This window comes from Squalius cephalus (genome assembly GCF_949319135.1).
Source record: "Squalius cephalus genome assembly, chromosome: 1".
NCBI classification, from domain to species: Eukaryota; Metazoa; Chordata; class Actinopteri; order Cypriniformes; family Leuciscidae; genus Squalius; species Squalius cephalus.
Genome location: NC_137122.1, coordinates 4,832,630 through 4,852,144, shown reverse-complemented (window position 1 = coordinate 4,852,144; position 19,515 = coordinate 4,832,630). Strand labels below are relative to the sequence as shown.

Here is a 19,515-nt window from a genome sequence, read left to right as displayed (position 1 = left end):
GAAAATGTCCGTTGGTGTGCGGTGTGCAGGGATTAGAAAACCTGAGGTAATTATGTACTCATTGTACAGAAAAATAGCAAGCAATGAATGATACACAAACTGCACAGTAAAAATAAATAAATAAATAAGGTTACTCACTTGTCTTCAAACGGATCAATCCCTTGAATGTAATCATCCTCACTGCACCAAGTATCAGCGTCAGAATCGGAAGATTCTTCCAGGTCACCGTCTGACTCAACGAAAATTAATTCTAAGACATCCTCATATGTGTACTGCTGTTTTGACATGACCTTTCGTGTTTTATACTCTTATGTGTTTTATGCTCTTCCGTGTTTTGTGCTCTTTCATGTTTTGCGCTATGGTCAAAAACTTTGTATCCTTTAGTTTTCATGCATAGGTATGTAAATAAATATTAAATAATGTATAAAGAAACGTGATTGGTTGTTAAAAACACCTATCACTATGTTAATTGGTTGAGTTGATGACCGTTTGAACGAATCTGGGCATGGGGGTGGGACTAAGCATCAACAATCGTTCCTGTTTGGCTCAGAGAAAGAAACCACATGTGTTTCCTTGACGAATCACTGCTACAGATTTTGATGACGCAATCACCGGCACTACGCAGCCTATGAATGACCAATAGAGACAACCGTGATAACACGGGAAAGCTGAGAATCTCATCTTTACGGTGCATTTTAAAGCATACAGATTGGATTAGCGACTCAAAAGTTATTAAACATTTTAGAACGATAGTTATTTTATGCCGCGGGCGGCCGTATCGGTCTTTAACCCTCTGAGGTCTGAGCTGTTTTCTGGGCCCTGGAGGTGTTCTGACATGCTCTGACATTTCTGGTTATTTCTGTTACTTGTGACATTTTCATGGCTAAAGTCATGGCTAAATTACACTGTATTCAGCACAAACTCTGCTACAATAATATATCAGCAGCATGTATGTAAAAGTTTGCAGTTTTGAGATAATGACATTTATGCGTGGTTTGTGAAAATACAAAAAAAAATTCTCATTGAAATAAGGCCATGAAACCCCTAATGATTATTTCTTCACAAGACTTTTGAAAATTGTATGACGTAGCCTAGAATATTTGCTGCAAAACTATGTGAAAATCACCCTGACTGCTCATTCAGAGAAGACAATATATTGATTTAAAATTTTTACGACGTGTTTTGTGTGAGAAAGCTCTATGCGGGAGCTCATTAATATGTAAGCTTTTCACACCTGAGAAAGGCAAAGACACTCCCCTAACGGCCCTATTAGGAGCTATCAGGCCTCTATCATTCTGAGCAACCTTGCACAATACTGTAAATGAGGAGATTTAAAAAAGAATGGCTTTTAGATTGTTTGGATTTATTTACACAACATAATCCAAATAGACACAACAAATGGCAAAAAAGCACTTATTGAAAGACAGAGACCTTTGTGCCATTCCTAAAAACATTGTACATACCTTTCATTTCCAAGGTGTTTGATTTTCACTTTACCATGTTCATGTTCCAGAGACTCATGTGAATGTTGAAGTCGGCAGGACTCAGTGGCATCTGGGCCCTGAAAAAAAAGTGAACATACTGATATCAAGAGAAAGGCCTGCACGATTTTGGAAATAAATATTAGATTTTTCTGGTTAAAATTGCTTTTTAAAATTCACAAAATACACACACACACACACACACAAATGTTTCCAACAATATATAATATAATGAACACCAGGTTTGTTGTGCCTTGTAGGCATAAGCTATGCGCAGTGCTGGGTAAAATAATAATAACAATAGATAGCAGTATAAATCTTCCAAAATATTTCAGTAACAACCAAGCTAGAGAAAAATATATTGATTATCATGTTACTTCAAATGTTTCCATTCGTTATGATGATATGAAATGAGATAATAGTAAAAACATGAAGCCGTTTGGTGTGTTTTGCTTTTCAAATTTTCAAATGATACATTCAAACGCGATCGCGCTGCAAAATCTGATACATTCAAACGCGATCGCGCTCAAATATAAAACATTATGGTTAACATACATATCTACGTTTGACCAGATATCCACAAACACAGTAGGCCTAACAGTAAACACGGGTCTAAATATTATAATATTCCCCATATATGTAGCAACAGTTCAACTGCAATGTGACATTTATGCAACAATAACAAACTAATATGTACAAATTTCTTACCTTAAATCTTTCTTGTCTTCAAATCGCGTTCTTCTTCTTCTGAGGTAGCCTAAATCCAATGTAAGCTCTGGCGCGTCTTTCAAACTCGACGAAAAGTGAAGTGAAGTGTTTTGGTGTTTTGTTGTTGAGGTAATGAGCGCGTTCGTGTTCCATGTGGAGATTTGCATGTGAATATCTTTTGCGCGAGTGGGCATGGCCAAATTAACTGTAATGAGCAAGCGTTTGAGAAGCTGGACATCTTGTTGGTTTTATATAAATTACTTAAACAGAAAATATTTGTTTTCGTTTTGAACCCGATCATTTAAAAGTACACACTTAAAGTTTATAAAGGTGTATGGCTCATAAATGTGTGACAAGTATTCGCTGAGTTTTGTTTCAGTTTATAGACGTGCTCAAGAAAAAAAAGTTCACCGCGACGGAGAGGCAGAACGCACACACTGTTTATTTTCTTTATTTTACAAAAGCACAATGTTTTGATTTGATTGGAAGTGGACACATACAAAAGTAGAAATATCACAGATTCTTTTTTTATATTTCTTTTTTCTGTATGACCATACATGACGGAGTAATTTAAGTTTATAGTGCTACAATGTGGAGAAAATCCAGCAAAACGCGCCCGCGCGTTTGCCGACCTCAGAGGGTTAAGGGTTAATATCATGTTAGATAATTGTGTCATTGATATGCAATAGTTCTCACTACAGAAACATGGGATTCGTGCCTATAATGTTTTAAATTATAATTGGAAGATGAATTTTCCTCATTCATGGACAGTTTCAAGGACACATAATCAATTTATAAAAAGGCATCAAATTATCATAATATTTTATAACAGTTGTCTACTTTCTACTATTACATCAGGGCTCACTTTCATGTCCTTTCACTTTATATTCTCTCTTTGAATTATTTTGATGTACTGAAAATTAAATGTGATCTTTCATGTCAGGCCTGATGGAAGTGAAGGAGGAGAGTGAAGAACTGAGTGAAGTAAAGGAGGAGAGTGAAGAACTGAGTGAAGTGAAGGAGGAGAGTGAAGAACTGGAGAAACCTGGAGGAAAACCTTTGAGTCGCTCAAAGACTAAAAAGACATTTTTAAAGAAAAGACGAGCCAAGAAATCTTTCACCTGCACTCAGTGTGGGAAGAGTTTCACAAGCCAACATAGTCTTGATGCTCACATGATGATCCACACCGGAGAGAAGCCGTTCACATGTGATCAGTGTGGAAAAAGTTTCAGTCGATCATCAAATCTTAATGTTCACACGAGGATCCACACCGGAGAGAAGCCATTCGCATGTGATCAGTGCGGCAAAACATTTCTCTGTGCATCAAATCTGAAGTCACACCTGACAGTTCATACGAAGGAGAAGCCGCATTCATGTTCTGTGTGTGGAAAGAGTTTTTCACTGCTGCAATATTTACATAGACATGAGAAAACTCACACTGGTGTGAGAGAGTACATGTGCTTTGAGTGTGAGAAGACTTTCACTAAAGCGGACGGTTTAAAACTGCATCAGAGAATTCACACTGGAGAAAAACCTTACAAGTGTTCACACTGTGACAAGAGATTCAGACAGCCAGCAAATCTGAAAAGACATGAGATGATCCACACTGGAGAGAAGCCGCACACGTGTGATCAGTGTGGAAAGAGTTTTGCTTTTAAAAGTGACCTGAAGCTACACATGAGAGTTCACACCAGAGAGAAGCCATTCTCATGTGATCAATGCGGCAGAACATTTCTCTGGGCATCAAATCTGAAGTCACACCTGACAGTTCATACGAAGGAGAAGCCGCATTCATGGTCTGTGTGTGGAAAGAGTTTTTCAGTGCTGCCTAATTTACATAAACATGAGAAAACTCACACTGGTGTGAGAGAGTACATGTGCTTTGAGTGTGAGAAGACTTTTACTACAGCGAACTGTTTAAAACTGCACCAGAGAATTCACACTGGAGAAAAACCTTACAAGTGTTCACACTGTGACAAGAGATTCAGTCGATCAGAACATCTGAAAACACATGAGAGGATCCACAGCACAGAGAAGTCGAACACGTGTGATCAGTGTGGGAAGTGTTTCTCTATTAAAGCTAACCTGAATCTACACATGAAGATCCATGCAGTGAAGAAACCACATCACCTCAGTCTGAGATCACGGTAAGTAGTTTATTGTCATGTGCTGAGCAACAAAGTCTCTTCTTTGTAAGTTAGACACACATCACCCTAGGCCTAAAAATGTTTTTGTTTGGTTCCGGTTTCCGACCGACCCTGTCAGAGCAGGGTCAGAGATGCTGTTCGCAATGCGGCGCACGCTCCGAAAGAGACGGAGACAAGCAAATTATACTTTGGGTTTCATGTGCGCATCTAAACGATCAAATGTACACAAAAGTATGTCAAAATGACTGGCTTGGAGATTCACTAAAAACAGTTTGTCTTAAATGGACGTAGTTATGGAAATAGTCAGGAGAATATGGTGCATCAGTAGCCTATTAGATGTGCACTCGGTCTTAAAGGGGCCGCGGTCTAATAAACATGCTGACGATTGCGCCATTAGAGAACAAGAGAAAAATCACTCACAGAATAACTTCAGCTTTAATAAGCATTAATCTATTTATGATAAATTATGTGTTATTTTACATTTGATTTTGCATTTACTTGATTAGATTCTGTTTAGACCATACCAGAACAGTAATGTTGGTTGACCTTCCTGAAATTAAAGCCTATATAATGTGTATCTTTAATTGTTTATCTTTTGTTTATCTATTGTTTATCTTTGTTTATATATACACTCACCTAAAGGATTATTAGGAACACCATACTAATACTGTGTTTGACCTCCTTTCGCCTTCAGAACTGCCTTAATTCTACGTGGCATTGATTCAACAAGGTGCTGAAAGCATTCTTTAGAAATGTTGGCCCATATTGATAGGATAGCATCTTGCAGTTGATGGAGATTTGTGGGATGCACATCCAGGGCACGAAGCTCCCATTCCACCACATCCCAAAGATGCTCTATTGGGTTGAGATCTGGTGACTGTGGGGGCCATTTTAGTACAGTGAACTCATTGGCATGTTCAAGAAACCAATTTGAAATGATTCGAGCTTTGTGACATGGTGCATTATCCTGCTGGAAGTAGCCATCAGAGGATGGGTACATGGTGGTCATAATGGGATGGGCATGGTCAGAAACAATGCTCAGGTAGGCGGTGGCATTTAAACGATGCCCAATTGGCACTATGGGGCCTAAAGTGTGCCAAGAAAACATCCCCCACACCATTACACCACCACCACCAGCCTGCACAGTGGTAACAAGGCATGATGGATCCATGTTCTCATTCTGTTTACGCCAAATTCTGACTCTACCATCTGAATGTCTCAACAGAAATCTAGACTCATCAGACCAGGCAACATTTTCCCAGTCTTCAACTGTCCAATTTTGGTGAGCTCATGCAAATTGTAGCCTCTCTTTCCTATTTGTAGTGGAGATGAGTGGTACCCGGTGGGGTCTTCTGCTGTTGTAGCCCATCCGCCTCAAGGTTGTGCGTGTTGTGGCTTCACAAATGCTTTGCTGCATACCTCGGTTGTAACGAGTGGTTATTTCAGTCAAAGTTGCTCTTCTATCAGCTTGAATCAGTCGGCCCATTCTCCTCTGACCTCTAGCATCAACAAGGCATTTTCGCCCACAGGACTGCCGCATACGGGATGTTTTTCCCTTTTCACACCATTCTTTGTAAACCCTAGAAATGGTTGTGCGTGAAAATCCCAGTAACTGAGCTGATTGTGAAATACTCAGACCGGCCCGTCTGGCACAAACAACCATGCCACGCTCAAAATTGCTTAAATCACCTTTCTTTCCCATTCTGACATTCAGTTTGGAGTTCAGGAGATTGTCTTGACCAGGACCACACCCCTAAATGCATTGAAGCAACTGCCATGTGATTGGTTGATTAGATAATTGCATTAATGAGAAATTGAACAGGTGTTCCTAATAATCCTTTAGGTGAGTGTGTGTGTGTGTATATATATATATATATATATATCAGTATATATATATATATATACCTACACCTTATTCTTGGCGTTACTCATTTGCCCCCGCTGAAAGTTGTACAGACCAAAAAAGACGAGGTGAACAATGTGTGTGTAACATGCTGGGACACACAAGGTGGTAGAGTTCATGTAGTACAGGAAGGCTATGTTATGAAAAAAATAGAGAATCCATCGCTACTGTAAAGTACAATTAAAAAATGATAATAATTTTCTGCCTAGGGGTTGACTAACCGTGAGACATTATAGTTGAACACTGTCATTAGAACTCTATAACCGACAAAACCGTGTAATTAACCCTTTCATGCATGAATTATGATAACCTCAGTCAGGATTTTTTTCTATGTGTTTTTATTGCTCTTAGGGCATGAAAAACAAGAATTGATTTTTATTTTATTTCATTTTTTTACAATTTTTTCAAAGAGATCTTCAGATGTCCACTTGAGTGGACAGCATGCGGTTATGATTTAAACTAAAGATATACTGTATTAAATATAAGACAATAATCAAACAGATAAAGTGTGTGAATTTAACAAACTAATCAATACAATTATATCAAATCATGTGAAAACTATAAAATATATACAAAAATTATAAATGCGAAATATTCCAAAGGCTTCATACAAGTTGCACTTCGCGTATCTTTGATATCAGAACATGAGGACGTGATTCCATCAGAATTTTCTACAGCCTGTCAATGTACAACTGTGGAAACCACTCAGATGCTCCTCCAGTGCACCAGAGTATGGAGATTTACCCTTATTAGCTGATAATTCTGATTATGTTCAAGATGGACATGCACATTTCTATCATAGCCCTCCTCTGAGAAAACCTACGTTTTTTTAATCTCATCTGAAATGATCAGTGTTGGGGGTAACGCATTACAAGTAACATGTTGTTATGAGTAAAAAATGCATTACAATAACGTGCATTACGAAATCAGATTACTTTTGATCTAACAAGTAATGCATTACAAGTGTCATACATTATGTAATCACATGACTTTTTTCGATGTTAATGAAAATTACATTATGATAATACAAATACATTTATTTACAGTAAAAAAAGTCGCTGTAGATTACGTTTTTAAGTTTTAAGTTTCAAAAACAATATTCACTTTATAATTATGAATTGTAGCTGAAATATAGCAATTGATGCATGACTACAGTGGACGTGATTAATCAGAGTTTTCTCTCAATCTAAAATTTTTTTTTTTACTGTGATATGATCATTAGATATTGCTTGATGCTGCAATATTTTTTTTACCTACAAGAATCTCCTAGGATAGAAGGAATGGGTTGATATTCCGGAGCAACTTGACATGTCTGACTGACCCTTGACCATCTTGGTTTGGAGGGGGAAAAAATTGAAACACAACGGCTTGCCACTTGGTTGCAGGATGATGCACCAATGCTCCATAAAAACCCGTGCAAATTCAAGAAAATGCTTTTTTAATAGCTGTCCACAGTAGTGACCACTATGCGTGAAAGGGTTAAAAAAAATAGAATGTTTAAATACTAATTAAAAACAATTGTTAACAGATCTACGTCGTTTCCAACTGTATTTGATTCTTTGCCAAGTACCCCCTGACTGACCACCAATCATTTGAGATTAGCTATGACTAAAAAACTTAAAAGCTATGACTATGATATAGTGATGTGCCATCATTATGAGATTTATTAAATGGAAAACATTTGCAATAATAAACATTAGCAATAAACATTTGCAATAATTAACAACATATCATTACCGATAACTGATCGTTCAGTTTAATTACCGCCCCCCCCCCCCCCCCCCCCCCCAAGCGAATTTCGTTTTGTACAAATTGTATCTTAATTTTAATAAATGTTTCATCAACCAATTGTATGTAATAAATAAAAAGCAAATATAGCAGAAAATATAGTAACCGTGACTTGGAGGCGCCGGCGCGCCGCGTTCACTTGCATTGCATTGTGAACTAGAGCGCATCTCATCGTAAATGAATGAAACTCAGCGTAGGCCTATGCCTCATACATTAGCATTAAATATCCTTGCTGCGTCCTTTCTAGAACAGACAAGGGCTTTCTTGCGGGTCGCGTCAGCAGAGCATTGCATCGTCCATAGACCGAAAAACAATCAGCGGTTGGCGGGGGCGGGTGTGGCTTTCAAATTTGGTCAGAAAACGTTGGTGCGGATGATGAGTTTTGTGATGCAGTTGCGGATTACATAATACCCCATCCGCGGATCTCTATATATAACAACATTGAACACTACTTTTATTTTTTTAATTTAGGCGATCAAGTAGCTAATCAGTGTCTGCTCGTTTATTAAAATTAAGTTGTCCTATAACAGACGAACGTCACAACGCAATCGTCACATTTGACTCATGTCATAACCGTCATTACCAATTCTGAAACCGGCACACCCCTATTCCTACCTATCCCGTGCTGCCAATTGGGGAAACAAAATTATAAATTAAAAAATTCCCTACCGACCCATGACCTCAACTGACAACCAACCGGAACCAAGCTTCTTTTTTTTTTCTATGCCCTATAGCCAAATCTCTCCTCTCCACCTATAGCCAGTGTGTGGTGAGCACAGGACACTTTGTTGATTGATTGATATCTATTAACTCTGTTCAACCATCAGGAATGTCTAATTTGTCAGTTCAGATTGACAAATTCGCTCTCTGACAGTAGGTGGTGCTCATGTAAAGCAGAAATACAGCACTATACAGGGCTCTAGACTTCGAGTAAATGGTCACATTTTGCGGCCTTTTTATAAGAGATAGCTGCCATTTCTGCTGCATACGAGAAATATCACACGGCAAACGAAAGCAGAATGAACCCACGCTACTCGTCTGAGCTGCGCAGCGCAAACAGTTTATCCGCTCGGAGCAATACTAGACAGCGGTTTACTCGTGGGCCGAACTCGATCATGCAACAACATTACTACACAGAGCTGGCAGATCCATTGAGAAAGGCTTTACAATAAGGTTTTATTAATGTTCCTGGCACCAGTTTACTCCACAAAAGAAAGTAGTTCTGGAAATATTTGAAAATGATGAAGCCTGCAGTTGAAATACATTTTACTTTTTTTATGACTATCAGTGTGCATTGAAACAAATCTTTATGTATTTAATTTGCAGGAAGACCTACACTTCGGGTATTTAAGGAGGAACTGGCAGACATTTGACCAGCCGACCCATGGCCTTGGGCCTGGTTTAATGGGAAGCACATTCAAGTTCAACGTCTCCTGTCCAAAAGAAAAAAAAGAAAGCACCTAAAAAAACTCTGAGAATGATGAAATTAACTAGTTAAAAGTACAGCAGTTTAATGATACATCTTTGCTCTGAATTTTTTGTGATAGGTTGCTGTTTTATAAATTTAATTCACTGGAAATGTTTTGTAATAGTATAAAAAAGGAAAGTCCTAGTTACACTTGAATTGATTATTTTATTGTAATATTGGACTAATATTAAAAGATTGTTCAATAAAAAATATAGTTTGTGAACTGATTATTTAATCAACGTTTGTTCTTTCATGTCCATACAAAGAATCTCCACAACAGTCATTGAATGAAAAGACAGGTAAAACAGGGTTCCAACTTCCTACGCATTTTTCATTTCAAAATGCCATACTGTTGTAAGGGTGGATTAGGGTTGAGGCTGTTGGACTACTGAATGACTGAAGAAACACTTCTGTCAGGACCACTGATGCTACACTTGATTATCAGTAAGATAGTAGAAAACTGTATAAATCTTGTCTATTACCATCCTCTTCTACCAAAGACGGAAATAAGCACAGTTACAATAGCTAAATATGTGGGAGTGTTGCTATTAGTGTGACGATATTGTATTGCAATAGGTAGCCCGTCAAAATCAATACCAAATCAAAACTAGTTCTCTTTCATCATCTCGTGTTCGAGATCCTCCTATGGGAAGGGCATCAGTACCTGACCTCTGCAGAAGCATCCAATTGCACCAAGTCTGGCTAGACAGACAGAAGCGCGCAGCCAATGCCAGGTAAGGCTCCGCCCCCTTACCTAGGGGCATATAACGGCTGCAAGTGCTGCTATTCTCCAGTTGACATTTGCTTCTCGCGATCTCTGCACTGACACAGTTCGGTTGTATGTACGCTGTTCACTTATGTGTCTTCAGGAGGACAGTCATCTTTTCAGCCTTTCTGCTGTGTTCTGCATCCGGAGCCACCCGCGCTCTCGCCGTTTCTCACCTGCTCCTCCTTCCATGGCTGCCCGCCACGGATTTTTCCTAGTTCTTCAATGGAATGTCGCTGTCTAAATCTGCCGTTTCTCTGGGGAACAGCCTATCACGGGCCTGCCCGGCTGTGTGTGGTGCACTCATTGCCACTAAGGACCTTCACTCAGTCTGCGTGGTCAGGGGACATCAGAGCTCATTCCACGAGGGGCTTAGCCGCCACTTGGGCTTTGTTTAGGGGAGTGTCACTGCAGGACATCTGCTCCGCTGCCCGTTGGGCTTCTCCTCATACCTTTGTGCGTTACTACCGGCTGGATGTCACCAGAATCTCGGTTGCACATTCAGTTTTAGGGGTGGGGTTGTAACAATATTACAGGGAACGACAACTGGCGGCCCGCCAGCAATATTTTCTGGCCCGCCGGATTATTTTGGAAGTCCTAAATGCTGCTCAAAACTCTTCCACTACTTGAGAAAAGCCGTAGTCGTGCGGCGATTTCACCGCCGCATACTGTGTGAAACGCCCATAGGGAATCATGCGGCGCGGGATTATATTTTAAAATATAACTGTGCGTTCACACCGGACGCGAATAGCGCGTCAAATTCGCGCCTGCCGCGTCTAGTTATCGTTATAGTTATGACGGTAGCGGTCAGAACTCTGGTGTACTTTGGACGGAGCGGGCGGTCTGACTGACAATAGCCCACTCCCGACATCTTTTGACAGCGTATCCGCACTTAATTCTGACCACCTGTACACCTAGCTCTGAGGAGCTGTTTGGTACTGAAACCATTGTCAGTCAACAACATTCTTTTTTTGCAAGGATGTTTGAAATAGTTCGGCAGAAAATAGCCTAGGCTACTTCATTTGTCAGTAGGGCAATATGATTTTCGTTTATGTTGCTTAGAAATTTGAGTGCTAGGCTTTGTCCTATTTAATTAATGTTAGGCTATTTATATTTCATAATTGTTTTCTGTGGCATTTTTTTTCTCTGTTGACAGTAGCCTATGTTAAAATAGCCTAATATTTATATTGACACGAACACAATTTTTGTATAGCATTTATAATTATTATAGGCTCCTTAATCTCCTTCTTTCCGTTAGAGACATTTGAATGTGAGATTATGGAAACGAGATCTAAATTTTGCGGACCCGTCAGGCCGGGAAATAAAGCGGGTGAACAGAGAGTGTATTTTAAGCGGTTGCTGAATAGAACCTTGTGGGAGCGGGACGGGGAAAAAAAAAAGTTTTACAACGCTGTCTCAAGCCCTCTTTTCTGTTCATTAATACTCCGATAGATATAACAAATCCACACTGCATTCTAAGAGAAAGTGATGTACCTCAAAGTGTGAGTCATTAAATGAGGATTATTTAGATAGTAGACATGATACAGGTAAGGTTACATTGACCATTGGTGGTATAATAAAATACATTGTATCAAAAGATCATAGTATCAACAGATAATAGTATTAAAAGAAACAACACACGGCAGTAAATCATTCCCAAAATGTTCTGGAATGCATGATCATTTCATGTTAGTCAGTTCATCAATGAATGAATGCAGGAGAGTCTGTTCTAGTATTGCAGCAGAGGCTCTGTCCACATTGCTAAACGTCATAAAACTCCTTATCTGATCGTTGCTAAGGTCTTCTTGCCCTGTTTTGGGGGGATGGGGTCACATTCCCAGAGTGAGTTCTAGATATCAGTTGTTAAACTATAGCAAAGACTTGTGTCTGACTTGTCTCAGTCAATACAGATTTACCCCCTTTCGATCGTTGTTGTCCCTGTCAAGGACAACCATGAAAGACGTTGAAAGTGTAGAAAGATCAAAAGTAATTCCATTAACAGGTTACATATTTCTACAGAAACTTACAAAGATCATTAAATTCTTTAAAATGTTTCATGTGTCAAACTTCATTATTAGGAATCTATATTCCCATGCATGTATAGTTTTGATATTTCCCATGTTCATTACTCATACAGGGGAAATATAAAGTGTCTACATCAATTTAAATAAATAAATGTAATCTGCCAAAGATAAATGTCGACAAAGAAATAAAGGTAAACATGAAAACAGCAACAGAAGGCAAGGCAAGGCAAGTTTATTTATATAGCACATTTCATACACAATGGCAATTCAAAGTGCTTTACATAGAAGAAATTAAAAATAATAAAAAGAAATAAGATTAATTAAAATACAGTACAGTACAGTCGGACGAACATTGGCACAGTGCTCATTCAGTAAATGCATAGCTAAACAGATGTGTTTTGAGTCTGGATTTGAAAGTGAAGCACTTGAAGCACTCAGAAGCACTTGAGATCGATTCCCCTCACAGATCTCAAACTTTGACTCGACATTCAGTAACAGTTCTCACTCCAAACATCGAGACAATCACACAAACGAACACAACATCGCCCAGGTCTGAATGAACTCAACATATTCTCCTCATGCTCGCTGCTGCTGCACTAAATGGTAGACGGCGCGAGCGAGCGGTGACGTCATCGGCTTCCAGCGCACGCGTGTACGGGACACCCCCGCAGCCAATCAGGGCCACGCAGATTCAGCTTTACTAGTAGCCTTCCATTATTATTATCAGAGAATGTCTAATAAGGCGAGAAGTTTCACTCTCACTACACTTCCGGCTTCTGAACTGGTTGCAGTTCCACTCTGATTCCATATGAGGGTGTATGAAATAAATGAATTAATTCCATACCCGCCTGATTTACCTGCAATCTAATTTACCTTTACCATTATAAGTCCGTGACTATAATACCACCTGATATCTCTAATCTTACCATGTTCCATCTTCTACTTTATAATACCTGTCAAATATTCCTTCAATCAGCATCCTAAACTGTAATGAAAATACAACCAATTTACAATGTTACCACATACACATACCATCTTCCACATACACATACCATCTTCTCCATCTCCTCCATCTCCTTCCCAACATTCTATCTTCAATCAATCTAATTATATTTTCAGTAAAAACTAAACGTATAATAGAGAATAGCTTTAGCTGCTGATGTGCCATTTAATCATTAATTACCTATCCTAAAATCCTATTTTTTTTTTCCAGAATTAACTGATGGACATAACATGTCCTGCCTCTATTTGTTGGCATTGCGGAATAGTTCATAATGGATCGATTGATCCAGATCATTAAATCTGTAACTTCATTCTGAATTAAGAAAGCTTTTTAGAATTTTGCTTTATGAGCAAATATTCTATTTCACTTAAATGTCTTAACTGATTAGATTCATTTTAGTTTAAATTTAACATGTTTGAGTTACATTGTTCTTGGTCTTGGTTTTAACTTTATGCCCCCTACATAATAATTTTAACACGTTGAAGACCTTTCTCAACAAAACAAATCCATATTTCATTTCTGGAAGCCGGGCTAAATAAGCAAGCACTGTTACTGTATTCCTAGATAGACTAGACCCGCAGTCACCTCTCAGATATCAAATACAGACATTAGACAATACAATTAGACAATACATGAAAGGAACATTTCAATAATCACACTGGTAACTTCTTTAACTAACAATAATCCAGAAATTAAATATGTTTCCCAGAATCAATTTCCTTTTGAAAGTTTTTCTTTTGCTATTTTAACAAATGGAAACACATAAAAAATATTTCATGTAGTCATTAATTAATCGCTATAGAAGTTTACCCAATTATCTATTCGGACCTAGTCCGGCAAAGTAACTTATCCTCTATTCTCTCATTAGAGAGCAACTATTGCCACTATTAATTCTTTTTAGCATCTATGATATCTGAATTAGGGTTCTAAAACCCTCAAATTTCTTCAAAAATAGTCCCTAGATTATTTATTATTTTTTTACAGTAATGTACCTAGTTAGAGTCCCTATACTCTACAGAATTAAGAGATTTTCCTCTTCACAATTTACATGTACCTGAAATATTTTCAAATTAATCAGTAATTGTTCAAATCATGAGATCTAAATCATACAGTCCTACAGTCTAGTTTGATTGAAACAAATACAACATCAATAAACATCACACAAAATTAATTATCATGCTAAGCTTAAACCATTAGTTGGTCCACATCTCGTTGCCCCATGGACGTTCCATCTTCACCAGGGTGATTCTTTGCGAACCGTTGCAATGGGTGTTCCCACGTTGGCAAGGAAGGTACGTTAAACTAGCACGTCCTTGATCCCCCACTTGACGTTGTCGTTGGTGTTGACGTTGACGTTGGCGTTTCGTTGCTGAGGGCTGGTTGGTGTAGTTTAAGTCGATATGCTTGGACGGAGGTGTCACCACACCCCAGATGGGACCTTGTTTGTGGAGTGAACCATTTCCTGGCTGCTTTCACCTGTGAATGGAGACCTTAAGTATTTTTGTTAATTACAACATCATGTATCATGTCGCCGGACTCATCTGCTTATCCGGCCGGTCGTCCTTTTTTGATGAGACCTGTAAAATTTCATGTTAAACAGTAACAAGACAATATTTTTATACATTTGGAACAGAATCAGTTCTGTTTGATGAGATCCATCATGACATCCTGTAAAAAGTAAAAAATTAAATATGGGGTGGACAGGGCAAGCTTGCTTGCTCTCTGCCTTCCCAAAGTTATACGCTGCGCAGGTGTGGCATTGTTTATTTCTGCCATAACAATAAACCCAGACCAGGATAGTTAGTCAAAATCATCCATGGTCGTTGTTTTGTTGAGTATATTTTAACCTGTGGGTCATATTTTATAAATTTAGATACAGCTGTTTTGATTGACATCATTTATTTGTCTTTGTGTTTCTCAGAACACCATATTTCACACACTCACTTTCACACACCCCTCTCTGGCCAGAGATTCATACATTCATTCATTCTTGTCTGCCATAGCAGTTTATGAACTGAATGGGGAACATATATTTATTATGTGTGGAATACCACCAAATCTGAACGGTAACAAAGTTTGACGAAGACAGAAGCTACTGAACGTAGACACACTGTGGCATTCCCCTTGCGACAGTGTCTGAACGTTAGGATATCAACTTTCAATTGTCCGATGCAGTCGCCATGTGTTTTAGTTTACACAGTGGACGTAAACCTAGCTTTTCAAAAATCAAATAGATTAAACACTTTTAATAATAATCATATAGATCTACAATTGCAGTTGAGAGAATCCATTCTAATTTCTCAAATGCAATTTGTCATTCTTTGCACAATTTCAATTTTCAATTTTTTGTTGTTGCTCATAAGCTATTTAAAAGAAGATTTAGAAATCTTCACACAATCCTTGATCCATGGACAAAAAGAAAATAACATTTCCATCTCGTACCCCTGATGATGACAGCATGTGATTTCAAAAGATTAGAATTAGAAAACATTGTTTCTATTGAATCTAGAAAATTACCTTTAAATGAAATGGAGTGACCAATATTTTTACTTTTCTAGTCATAATTTCTCTTTAGACGCCTTGTGGCCTATATTGTATTTTTCTTTTTCATAGAATTCTGCATAGTCAATAACCTATTAATGCTTTTACATAACTCTCACTATGCCAAATCCAGCCTCAGTTTTAACTTCCGCTATTGAACTTCCTGCAGAAGGGCTGTTACTGACTGGTACCTATTGAAAGCAGATTCAAAGAGTTAGTTTAAACAGAGAAGAATATGAAGAAATATGAAGAATTGCTGAAATTGCTGAAATTGCTGAAAGTGGATAATCAAAACAATCAAGTTAAATAATAACTAAATTTGAAACGGTCTCTGTAGTGATCATTGAAAATGCAGCACCTAGCCCACACGGCTGATTGTCTTTCTGTATGGATTGTCATTCAGTTGAACTTCAGGCTGATACATTGGACCGTTAGGCTGTGATGGCTCTCTCATCGGTCTGGCTTTTGCATCTCCTGCCACAAAATTTCATAATGCATGGCAAAATTGTCTTTAGGAAAAGTCTCAAGTGAACTGTCACCTTTGCAGGCTGAATCAGTCTCCCCATGCTGACCCCTCTCAGAAGTGTCAACTTCCTCTTTCAGGAGGGCGGCTGCAGGCCCCACTTCCTCTTTTATTTTTCTGCAGTCATCACACTTTTCAAGGCAGCTGTCTGAAATCTTGAACACTCAGAGAACCGCAAAAATCAAATTAAACAGCTTAATTTCCAAAAGTCTCTTCTGGTTTACAACACAGCAATTCTTCAATTTATTAAAAAGCTTAGTCCTTCATTGCGGAAAAAAGCAAGCAGTTCTTCTTTGCAAAGACGCAGGAAAAAGCAGGAAAACTCCTCTAATTATAATACAGTGTATAATGTAAACAAAAAATTCTTTCTTTTCTCTTTTTTTTACTTACAAGAAACCAAAATAAAATGACTTTAAGATGTCAGTTATGTGCTTGTTCAAATCACAAATTATGTTTAAAGTTGGTCACCCAATCTCATTCTCATACTATGCACAATGCACAAAAATTATCTTAGTTAACCATAAACCACTGACTCTTAGAATCTCTTAGATCAAAACCATTTTTTCACACTGTCTCCCAGGGATAACGGGATACAAATTCTAGATGCCTTCATATAGAAAGTATAATATTTAGACACGTGCATTTAATATCTTACTATTTTTTCATTACTTCAAGAGCAAAAGCAGTGAATTGCTTAAATTCTATTGCTCAGTTTTATATATCTTATCTACTTTAATAAATCAAAGTCTAACTCATAAAAGTTTCTTCATTACTCAAAATTTCCTAATTATCACAAAATGCATATTCCTATTATTATGATTTATAATTTTAACAATTTCTTCATTTTTTTTAATTGATTTCAAAATGTAAAAATTCATAAATCTCAGGATAAAAATAATAATCTATTTATCGTTTCCACATGGAATCTTTCTTTATCTTTCTTTAATTCAATCAAAATCAAAGTCTTTTTCAAACAAAATTTCAAACAAAAAGCAAGTTTCATTACTACAGCATCTCAGGGTATTTTCCCCTCCTGGATCTGGTTTCCAGCATGACAAGTTGCTATTTGCAGAACAAAGTTTCATTAAGAGCTTTCTAGGCGCACTCTCAAAAACAACAAAAAATAAAATACTCAACATATACTAATTTGGTTGAATTTAACCATAATCATTTGTTGCCCTTATTAGCAAAGGTAAAACATTTTTTTAGCAAAGGTAAAACATTTTTTAAATCACTTAAATCTTTTAGATCTGATTACCAGTTTTCTTCAAAATTTTACTTAACAGAAAAGCCAATTTTTAATTAAACATTTTAATTAATTTAGAAGCATTTTAAAGGAAAAATGTCAAGTCTGTTCATCCTACCTTAATACTTTAAGTCCTTTTAGCCCGACTGGAATGGTCCCTCTGTCGAACAGGGTTCTGCAGTCTGCAGAGTGAAGACAACGTGGTTCCTCGCTCCCTGTCCATCCGACAGAGGGAGAATTCCGAGGACTCCTGGATCTGGCCCGCCAAAATGTCGTGGATATTTTTCTCCTAAACCTAATTACCTGGCTCTGTCTTTTGGGTCTCGTCCTCAACGTCCCCACTCTATAGATCACCTGTAACTGACTACCTGGCTCTATCTTTTGGGTCTCGTTCCTGACGTCCCCACTTTATAGATCACCTGCTATTCTGCCTCGTTTTCCCTAAACTAGTTTTCTTAATTCTAACTTCCTACCTAAACTAGCTTCCTGCGCAGGAATAAATTGACAAACAGACCTGCAAATGTCCTTTAAATGCTTTAATCACGGCCGGGAGAGTTTCTCGAGCAGTTCTCAAAGAAATCTCTCCCAAGAAGCAAGGCCGGAGGATCTCAGACAAATTCCATTGAGAATCCCACCGAAAAACACATATACAACAGTTTTTATAGAATCAAGAAAACAAATAAGACTAACATGTCACCTTCAATATGATTGGTTCAATTGGTTCAAAAGCCCCAACCTTTTCCCTCTGTCACTGGCACAAGCTAACTCTGATTACTTATCACAAGGTTTTTGCGAACTAGTCATGTCTAGTTTCAGTTCCCCTTTCTGTTATTAATACACAGACATACACTCAAAGTCACAAGTTTTTCCCCAAAGAGTTTGGAAACATTAAAAGCATATGAATGTTATTCCTGCAAGAAAAACAAATGTTAGTTAATTGAAAGTTGATTAATTAAAATCCACCACACCCTCCATCTTGAAACTACATTAGCCAAAGAGGGACATACCTGTAAATTCAAGCTTCGCCTTTCGCGCTTTACACTCAGTGACACAGAGACGAATGCGATACTGGAGTAACTTTTCCCAGATGGAAAGAGCTCATGAGGAACAAAGATTTTAAAACGGACGCAGAAGTTGCCTGCTTTCTTCTCGACAGGTAATTCAGCCTATTTGTGTAAATTCAAAGTTTAATAGTTGCTTGTCTAACCATAGCAGGGTTGTGCATAATGCCAGAACGACCTCTAGTATAACTTGCGTTACTTTTCCTCACGTCAATGGTGAAAAAGTATTGTTTACCTTGTAACATAAATCTGTGCTGCGACGGATCACAGGTGATCAATAGTTTTAAAGGCGCAATTGGACGAAGTTGAACTGGAAGCCATGTTAATCTTGGAATAATACGGCCACCGTAGGAGTTAAAACACCCTCGAAATTGAAAGGAACAAAAACTAATATTCACTGGGTAGTCATATACAATTTCACCGCTAGATGGGGGAAATTATCACACAGTGTAGCTTTAACAAAAGGTCAGTAAAGGAAGGTTTCATATTTGTCAACATCAGGTCAAACTAAGTTTAAATATTTTAAGTTTTATTTTACATTTATTTAATATATGGTTTACAATTTGTAACAATGTTACCAGAATTTTGACCTGCATTTTGTACGTATCATTACAAACATACAACAAATAATAATCATTAAAAAATGTACAAATTTACAATATACAATATATAAAGTCTTTCTTTTGTCCCAGATGCATGTAAAGTCAACGGAAGAAGAAATTTAGTGTGAATGGCCCTTAATTAAAACGTTTTAGTAGTTTTTAACATAATTAAATGTCAATCTAAAAGTTGGTTTCAAAATATGTCAGTAATTGTGTATTTTAATGTTCATATCATGTTATATAATTGTGTCATT

General features: G+C 37.7%; 4 protein-coding genes across 6 annotated transcripts in view; 1 reads left to right on the top strand and 3 right to left on the bottom strand.

Annotated features, from left to right (window-relative positions):
- The window catches only part of LOC307156367 (uncharacterized protein), a 1,306,365-nt gene that overhangs the window by 372,301 nt on the left and 914,549 nt on the right, over window positions 1–19,515 (bottom strand). The gene's annotated exons all lie outside the window — the stretch shown is intronic.
- LOC307156000 (uncharacterized protein) overlaps window positions 1–19,515 on the bottom strand; it is a 279,400-nt gene that overhangs the window by 177,599 nt on the left and 82,286 nt on the right. The gene's annotated exons all lie outside the window — the stretch shown is intronic.
- The window catches only part of LOC307156221 (uncharacterized protein), a 171,897-nt gene that overhangs the window by 123,972 nt on the left and 28,410 nt on the right, over window positions 1–19,515 (bottom strand).
- LOC307156351 (uncharacterized protein) overlaps window positions 1–19,515 on the top strand; it is a 43,185-nt gene that overhangs the window by 3,317 nt on the left and 20,353 nt on the right. For 2 of the 3 annotated variants that reach the window (XM_079867641.1, XM_079867640.1), the window contains exon 1: window positions 3,280–4,336. In XM_079867641.1, coding sequence (XP_079723767.1) covers window positions 3,363–4,336 — 974 coding nt within the window. In that variant the 5' untranslated portion in view covers window positions 3,280–3,362. Of the gene's footprint in view, window positions 1–3,132; window positions 4,337–9,353; window positions 9,729–19,515 lie in introns of those variants that run through there. The other variant, XM_079867639.1, reaches the window with a different exon arrangement.